Raw genomic sequence first — 9047 nt, 5'->3', positions numbered from 1 at the left:
TAGTAATTTTGTATTTCTACGACGTAACAATATATAGGCGTTCACATTTGCTTCTTGAGCAAAACTAGAGGCCTATTTGAAGTGTCCTGGCCCCTCTAGTTCAGAAGAATGTCAGGTACACCTGCACGCTCTAGATGTTAAAATAATTTAGGAAGCTCTAGGCTTAGAAAAGGAAATCAATATGCCCTCAATAACTTATTCTCACAAATCACAGGATGTGTTATTCACACCCACAAAACCAGTTACATTTTGCCAAATCTAACAGAGCTGTTGTAGCACCCAATATGATAGGTATGGCTGTGATTCTTTTGTCATGGAATAGCAAATTCAGAAATACTTCTATACTTGGAGTGGGGTGGGGTGTGATGGGGAAGGGAAGAAATTAATTCTAAGTAGCTTCAGTAGTTCATCCTTTCAGTTTCTCTAGAGGAAACAAGTTACTTCCCCTATTTCTCCTTGAGATTTCAAAATATGGTGAATGAAATAAACACTTAAGTGAAGTGGCCACTATTTGAGAATTTGCTGTGGAAACAGGAAAAAACAACAACCACCACCTAGGTGGGAAAGCTTCCAGAGTAATAGCTTCACAATAGGTATACTATTTAGGACTTTTAGGAAAAAGATTATGCTGCAGTAGCACTCTGTAAACCCTTCGGAGAAATATTTTTCTCTACCTCAATATTAATAGAGAAAACAATTTCAAAACAGAAACTCACTGTTTTAGCAGCTCAGAGAAATCTGACCAAAATCTCACTTAAAAAAGGAAAAAAAAAAAAGGTTTTCTGAATACCTAAGAATAAAAGCATCTCTCTCTCTCTCTCTCTCTCTCTCTCTCTCACACACACACACACACACACACACACACACACACACACACACACACACACACACACACACACACACAAATGGTCCCAGTACTTCAGGTACAAAATAGACTCAAAGAGAAAGCCAACTTCTTGGCTTAAACCTCTCCCTGCTGGCTTGGGAGTTAATGGGCATTTCTGCAACTAGGATTCCAACCCCTGAAAATATGCTATTTCCATTCAACGATCCCCAGCCAATTGGACCCTGTCTTGGTGGAACAGTTCCCTTCTAATTAGACAGCAGGGGCCTGCATATCGCACAGTACAGACTGCTGTCATATGCCACAATGTGTGAAGCTGTGTACAGCTGTAGAAGCAACATGTAACCATCTCGAGAGAGAAGGGGCCGACTGAAAGAACCATGTAACTCTTTCACTCCTCCTTTGCTCTGCCTTACTCAGCCCTCTAACAAAATGCTATTGTGTGGGTTGAAGAGGGGAATAAAAGCAGGGCGGACCTTTTCCAAGCCTCCCTGCAGACTACAAGGTGATGTAAAAGCCCAGCAGCTGCCCCCCAGCAGCTCTTGTGAAGCACTGGCCTCAGGGGGCCTTTCTAACATTGGCTCCTAGCTCCACATTTGTACTGGGCAGGATTTTGCTAACAATGGGTTGATTTGAATTGCTTCCCCTATACTTTGCTGCATGCCTAATCCCTTATGTTTGTACCTTCTTATCCTGCCTTTCAAAAACTGCCTTTTAAGGTTTCTGAAGTTGGCCCTCCCCTTCCCTTGTGGGAATGTTTCCTTTCCTCCCCTCCCCCTTTGAAGCTAAAGCCATGAAGTGGTACCTTACCATGACCTATGGCTAGAACTGTCCTGCAGAGTCCACAGGTTTCTAAGTGCATACCATTGGAACCTCTTGAGATAAACATGAGAAATAGGGCTTCAAAGGGAGGAAGGCAATAATGATATCAGAAGAAATCAAGCCTTACTTCAACTGCCAGCTTGTCAAGCATTCTGTCGTCTCTCAACCTCATCGTTAAAGTGGAGCAGTTATGAGGGCTTCCAGTGAAGGCTGGGCACTTTGGCTGAGTCAGGACAGCAGAAGCAGCTTTTGCTTGTTGGGAACATGCAACTGATTACTAAGGTCTTAAGACTACATCAGGTCTAAAGTGAAATTATTCCTCCCTTTATTAACCAGTCTAACAATAGCCCTCAGATTACTCCCCCTCCTCCAAAAAATCCTTTCAAAACTTATCTGTATCTGCTTATTGCATCTGAAGACACCCTTCTCCTGGTGCCCACCTTTTTCTCTCCAAGTTAACCGACAAAGTAAATTTAATAACATTCTTACACAGGTTTAGGCAGAGTTCTGAGAATGTATTTTTGTTCACCTGAAAAATAAAACTTTTAAAAAATATACAGGACTTTTGAGTACAGGTATATCTTAAATGGCTGAATTATAAATAAGGTCTCTGAGCACGTTCACACCTAGAGCTGGAGCTAATGTCCCATTTCCAGTGAAGGCTTTAGAGTTAGTGGGGTAGCAGTTGGACATTAGAATGGTCTTGCTAGATTCTTGGATCCCAAGGTGGATTAAGACAGTCCTGGAATGCTGGGGAGTCCCAGATGGTCTCTTGTTCAAAAGGTCTTGAGACGACAGATAAACTTCCAGATTATTAAAATGGAGGACTAAAAATTCACACAGTAAATAGAAATTGCAGGCTATTATTGAAGTAATAAAGGTGATTATTTCATATTTTTTCCCCACCATTCTCCCTACTGGAAAAAAAAAAAAAAGGCCCCATAGACTGTGTAATGACCATAGCCAGCAGCTAAGAAATCCTCCTCTAGTAATACTCCTAGGAGGGCTGCTGGCCTGTCCTTAGGCTATGACAGCTCTGGTGCTATTATCTTGGCCCACACAGGACAATGGCTTAAAGCATAGCTGCTGTCTGGTAAACTTGAAGTGCAGCTGGCTAAAGACTAGGCCAGAAAACAGCAGAGATGAACCATTTCAGGACACACAGGTGGAAAAGTAATTTTTTTTTGCTTTTTTTTTTTCTTAAAGTGCCATATTTTCCCAAAAAGGAAATACTGAGGGGGTTGCTCTCCTGTTGCTGTACTGCAAGTGCTTGGCTATAGCTAGCTAATGGCAGAGGGAAACGGAATCCCAATAGAAAGAATGACTCCTGCTCCTTCTAAGTCATTTTCCTTTTGTTTCTTAACCCCACAATAAAAAGTATATGCTGCATAATAGAGACTTTATCAGTAGAGAGAAAAACACATCAATTTACCTTTCAAATGATTTTTCTGTTTGCTGGCTACCAAAAGCTATTTGTGCCCAAACACAACTACAAGGACAAAGCCCGCCTCAGCAACCCTTCTGATTCTGTGGTAAGGCTCCTAAACCAGAGCACTGGTGACAAGGCTCTTATTTCACCAGAACAGATTTAGTCCCAAAGAGAGGGTTAGGCTTTCACTACAGCATCAAGAGGGAGGAAAGTCTAAGCTTGATAAGAGTGTGATTACTGGAGTAATGCCAAGACCTTGAAGGGCAGCAAAAAGGCAAAAACACTCTTGCCAGCCACTCTGTTCGCTCACTTTTCCCCAACCGACCCCTGTGATGGGAAGGTTAAGAATAAAGCATAGAGAGGCCTTGCTTTTTCCCTTCCTTCTATCCTGGCTCTTGTCCAGATAACTGGAGATGCAACAGGAAGCCTCTTGGGAGGGTGGGGGTGTCATTGCATTTCCCACTCTCCCAAAAAAGTGCTTCCCGTTCCTCCTGAGGTTTTTCACTGTCAACAAGTCTAAAAACTAATCCAACGACAAATGTTATTGGTTTAAGGATGTCACAAATCAATCTATCTTCACGTATGGATGGAGGAAGGAGGCGATGAACAAACCAATTTCATGATTAAAGGTGCCCTCCTGACTAGCTGCACTTGGGGGCCAGCATTTTGGGGGCCATAGCCCTTGCTTGACACACCAATCGGTAGCTATCCAGGGTGTGGGTGGATATATATAGCTCTATGTAATTATAGCTTCTAAGTGCATATGTCGACAATTATATACACGAATCTATAAATTAAATGCATCTGTGGCCATTGCAACTAGGTTGACACCTGAGCTCCACTACTTGTGCTCCCTACTTTTATGAGGGCTTCAGCTTATTAAAAGGAGCCCCTATAGCTCCCTCCAACCCCTGAGTCTGGGGTGGGGGGGATGGGAAAGCCCGGGACACCCCTTAAGGATACTCAAGAGACAGCCAAGGAGGGTTCGGAGCTGGGAAATCTCCCCACCCCCCCACCCCAATTATCCTCCCGGCTCGGGCCCTGGTGCATCACGGTCCTCTGAGGACGGAACGGAAAGCCAGCGGCGAATCTTGGTCCCTCTCTCCGCAGCAGATCGGGCCCGGGGACTGCCGACCCATAGGACCCGGGGCCGCTGGCTGCCGCGGCTGGGGGTCCATACCCCGAGCCGACTTTCCCAGCCCCGCACCGGCGGCTGCAAAGTCCTGTCCCCCTGGGGTTGGGGAAGGCCAGGGAAGGATTCTTAGCCGCCCCCCACCACCCCTATCCAGAGCGGCTTCAGCGACTCCCGGGTGCCGCCGCCGGCGCTTCCTCCTCTAGCTCCTGCCGCTGCTCTCCGGACCGGCCGGGAGGCCGGGCCGTGGTCCGGGAGCTTTGCAGCGGGGGCGCGGGTTGCGGCGCCTCGGTCCTCGGTGAGGCCGTGGCGTTGGGGCCCCCCGCCGCTCCCCCCGGGGTCCCGGCCGGCGCCGCGGCTGTGGCCGAGACCGTGGCGTTGGAGGGGCCGGGGGGCGGGCCGCCGGGACCCCCGGAGGTGCCGGCCCCCACGGGCTGCCAGATGAGGCTATAGTAGACGGCGAGCACGATGGCGGCCAGGGACACGGACAGCACGTAGGCGAAAACGGTGGCGAGCCGGACCCACTTCTTGTTGGTCTTGGCCGCCATCTTCGCCTTCTTGTCCCCGGTGTAGGTGGCCGGCTTGCCCCGCTCGGCCGGGGCCGAGTCGCGCTCCTTCATGGGGGGACCCCGGCCTTTGCCCCGGTGCTCCACGGCCCCGGCTGCTGGGGGCCCCGGAGGGCTGGAGGGGACTCGGAGGCGTGGGGCTGGGCTGGGCTGGGGGGCGGCCTGGCACCCTCACGACCCCTCGGGCTGCTTGCTCCGGCCGCCGCCGCCAGCCCCCGCCACCTCGTCGCTGCTGCCGGGGCCTGAGTTCGTCACCGCCGCCAGCGCCGCCGCCGCTGCCGCTGTCCCGTCAGCTCTCCAGCCCCTGCCCCTGCCGCCGCCGCCTCCGTAGCCACCGGCCCGCTCAAGGTCCCCATCCGCCGCCGCCGCCTCCCGCAGCCAGCCCCCTCGGCCGCCAGACAGCCTGTGCCCTGCGCTCCGCACGCCGCCGCTCCGGCTCACCGACCTACAGACCGTCCGTCAGTCCGTCCGCCCGTCTGTCTCCGGCGAGCGCGACTCTGCTCGAGCTTCTTTCCGGGCCGGACTCCTCCGGGATGGGGGGGAGGGGGCGCCGGAGTCACTGGGGGCTTGCTTCTTAAAAGGGCCACGCCGGTGGTCCGGCAGCTCGGGTCGGGAAAGGTGGGTTATTGTTTTTTTGTTTCTGGTTTTTTTTTAAAGAGCGAAGCTAAGTCCCGCCAGCTCTACCGGCTTCTTCTTCTTCGGACGACCCGTTAGGGAAGCTGAGCGAGAGGGACTCTTAAAAGGGCGATGCCTTGGGGGCGGTGCTGGCGTGCGTCAGGGGCGGCGGCGCGGGGTGGGAGGGGAGGGGGAGCGGAGTGGAAAGGGAGCTCGGAGCGCTTCTTTAAAAGGGGAGCGTCGCTGTACTGGGCGGAGTGCTGAATTGGTTAGACCCAAGGGGTGGGTGGTTTGGGGCGGGCTGACCCACTCATCCGAAAGACCCTCTCGTAGTTTACCCGCATATTCTCTCCCCAGCCTGTCCCGGCGGGACTCGGCGGAGTCCAAGGACCTAAAAGGGGAAGGATCCAGAATTGTGGGAGGAAAGGGAACCGAGCTCGGGCTCCTGTGCCTCAGTTTCCCTCCTTGTAAAGTGAGGTTTACAGCGTTTCTAGGTAACCCAGTCCCCTCCTTTGAAGGCACGTGGAAGCCCGGCTCTTTCCCCCAACTCTAGACTCTTCTCCTGGAGCCCACTCCGCAGCGTGCACACGGCACTTATTTATTTAATGCATGTGTTGGTTCCATGTGTTCCGTGTTGTCAGAACGTCCAGTTTCCGTCCCCACCACAATCTTCAACCTTAGGCTGTAAACTTCTGGAGCTCAGGCTTTGGTGCAGCGCACATGCAAAGAGAGAGAGAAGAGAGAGAGGGAGGGAGAGAGGGAGGGGGGGGAGGGGAGAGAGAGAGAGAGAGAGAGAGAGAGAGAGAGAGAGAGAGAGAGAGAGAGAGAGAGAGAGAGAGAGAGAGAGAGAGAGAGAGAGAGAGAGAGAGAGAGAGAGAGAGAGAGAGAGAACGGCAAACTTGCTTGTGATGTCGAAGGCTGGTGATCCCTTTGGGGATCTCACCCTGATTCAGCTGGGGCGTTGGGGACTTCGGAGTCCTCCAGGCTGAGATGCCACCTTTGCCGCTTGTCCTCCTCTGTTCTGCTGCTTGGAAAGGTGCCAGGTTTCCACTTGTTACGGTTTACTTGACGAGTTAGGTATGATCTGGTCCCAAAGGGCTGTTATATAGCGCTCCTTTGAGAGTCCCACTGCCGCCTGCGCTTCCTTACTCCCATTCCCTTCCTCTGCTTCCCTTCCCCACCGGGACGGAGTCAGCGTGGCTTCTGTCTGGCTTCTCCTTTCTGCCAGAGTGGTCCTCTTAGAGCTCCGGTTTCCCAGTGAAGTAGGCTCCGGTCCAGGTTTGGGGGAGGGTCAAGAGGGCACTGGATTTCACTAGGAGCAAGCCTCCTCTTCCTTCCCTGAAGCCTAGGTCCACGGAGGAAGGCCATCCTAAGCCTCCCTCTAATTTTCGCCTTCCCCCTTTTATCTTTCTTCTCTGATCTGTTGCCCTCCATTGTTCCCCCAGAAGTTCTTGCCCTCTCCCTCTTGAATCCTAGTTGCCGGTGTTCTTGAGAGCTTGTGTGGTCTCTGCCTGCGTGGAGCCAAACGATTATGAGAGTGTACTGTGGGGGCTCTGGGATTGCGCCATTGTCCGAGAACGCAGCCCATCTATTTGCTTATGTGTGAGTCACCGGCCGAATGTGTTTATGAACCCTGATTCTTCCCAGGATTCTGTGGCTTCGGTCCCTCAGCCATTCCTAAGGACCCTCAGCTGGAGAAACCTTGGTGGTAAACCACACTTCATAGAGGCTGTTTGGTGTGATGGAAAGAGATCTGGGCATGGTGTCAGGAGTGCCCCGGCTTCACGCCTCTTATCCTTACCAGTTTTGTGGCTGGAAGTAATTTAACTTTTCTGATACTCAGTTTCCTTATCTGTAAAATAGGAACAATATTTCAATTCAATTCAAGAAGCATATAAGTACCTACTACTGTAGGTGATAGATTCTGGAGACAGCAAAGGTTTTTTAAAGTTCCTCTTTTCAAGTCATGTACTTCATAGAGCTAAGTGTGAGGATCAAGTGAGATCATATATGTAAAACAAATTACCAACCTGGAAACAATATATTGGTTCTAATGCTGGACACTGCTATGTCTTACCTGTTTGAAACCTTGGGCAAAGCACTAAGCCTCCTTGAGCTTCGCTTTCCTCAATTGTAAAATTGTGTATGTGCATGTATGTGTGTGTGTGCCCACCTGGAGGAGTTGATAGATAACCACTGAGTCTTCTTCTGGCTCTGTATCTATGATCCTATAATTTCTCTCCCTCCCCCCTAGAAAATTGATGTGTGATTCATTTCCCTTCCACTTTTCCACTAAAGGCATCTTTACTGGGTAAATAGTACTAAGAACAGTATCCACCAGCCAAAGCAGCTTCCTGACCTTCCAGGTTCTCTTCCTGACTGATGCCTGAAGGATGCTATTTCAAGGAGTGACTTTTCTTTTTCCATTCTGAGAAACCCCAAGGGCCTCAAGGTTTACATAGTTTGTGCTATGTTGCAGCAACCAACCAATCCCTGTCCTTATCCAAGGCTGGACAGGTTGGAGGCAGGAGGGTTTGGAATTGCAAGTAACACAATGGCCTATTTAAAGTTCTATAACTTGGCAGCTAGGTGGCGCAGTGGATAAAGCACTGGCCCTGGATTCAGGAGGACCCGAGTTCAAATCCAAGGCCTCAGACACTTGGCACTTACTAGCTGTGTGACCCTGGGCAAGTCACTTAACCCTCATTGCCCCACAAAAAAAAAAAAAAAAGAAAAAGAAATTGGAGACACACCTCTTACTAGCTGTGTGACCCTGGGCAAGTCACTTAACCCTCATTGCCCCGCACAAAATAAAGCAAAAGAAAAGAAACACTTAAAAAAATAAAGTTATAGCTTTATAATTCTTACTCTTGAACCAAAAAGATTGCCTATTGATTAGGGAATGACTAAATTACTGTGTGAGTGTAATGGAATAGTATTGTCATGAGAAATGACAAAATGGATGGTGTCAGAGAAAACTGGGAAGACCTGTATGAACTGATGCAGAGTAAAGAGATTAGAACTAGAACATGTTTTACAATAACAACGTCATAAACAAAAACAACTTTGAAGGACTTTGATCAATGTAATGACAAAATTCCATAGGACTGAAGATGAAGTATGCTATCCATTTTCTGACCGAGAAGATGACGGATTCAAGATGCAGAATGAGACCTACCTTTTTGGACAGGGTCAATGTGGAAATTTGTTTTGTTTGTCTATACATGTTTGCTAGGAAGGTTTTCATTTTCTTTTTCTTTTGGTTCCTTGGAGGAGTAATGTGGTATAGAGAAAATAATTTCTTGTTAATTGAAAAAATAAAATAAATTTTTAAAAAAGGAATTCTTATTCTTAGAAGTTATCTTTTCCTTTTTCTCCTATCTTCCTCACAGATTTTAATTAACTGGATATGGGCATGTGCCATTTTAAAAGATTCTAGGTACTTACTATCTCTTTCAGTCTCCGTTCCAATCACTGACAACTGCTCTGGAAAGTTCTTTATGTAGAGTTTGCCAATCTTCTTATGCAAGTTCAGGTTCTCTTTTTGCAGTGGAGATTTTTTTTTTTAAGTTTTATTCTTCCTAAATTCTTGCCCATAAAAACTTATCATAAGAACTCTGAAAGTTCCCATTTTGCTCT

General features: G+C 48.8%; 1 protein-coding gene across 1 annotated transcript; it reads right to left on the bottom strand.

Moving 5' to 3' along the window:
* Positions 1–938: 938 nt before the first annotated feature.
* INAFM2 (InaF motif containing 2) lies at positions 939–5590 on the bottom strand. Its single transcript, XM_043987930.1, has one exon. It carries the CDS (start codon positions 4845–4847, stop codon positions 4392–4394), a length of 456 nt encoding a protein of 151 aa, XP_043843865.1. The 5' UTR covers positions 4848–5590; the 3' UTR covers positions 939–4391.
* Positions 5591–9047: the final 3457 nt, after the last annotated feature.

Source organism: Dromiciops gliroides, chromosome 2 (assembly GCF_019393635.1).
Source record: "Dromiciops gliroides isolate mDroGli1 chromosome 2, mDroGli1.pri, whole genome shotgun sequence".
NCBI lineage: Eukaryota > Metazoa > Chordata > Mammalia > Microbiotheria > Microbiotheriidae > Dromiciops > Dromiciops gliroides.
This window is presented reverse-complemented; position numbering and strand designations above follow the sequence as displayed.

Excerpts from the sequence above, each read along its gene's own strand:
- INAFM2 (XM_043987930.1), bottom strand. The coding sequence starts at position 4,847 with ATGAAGGAGCGCGACTCGGCCCCGGCCGAGCGGGGCAAGCCGGCCACC.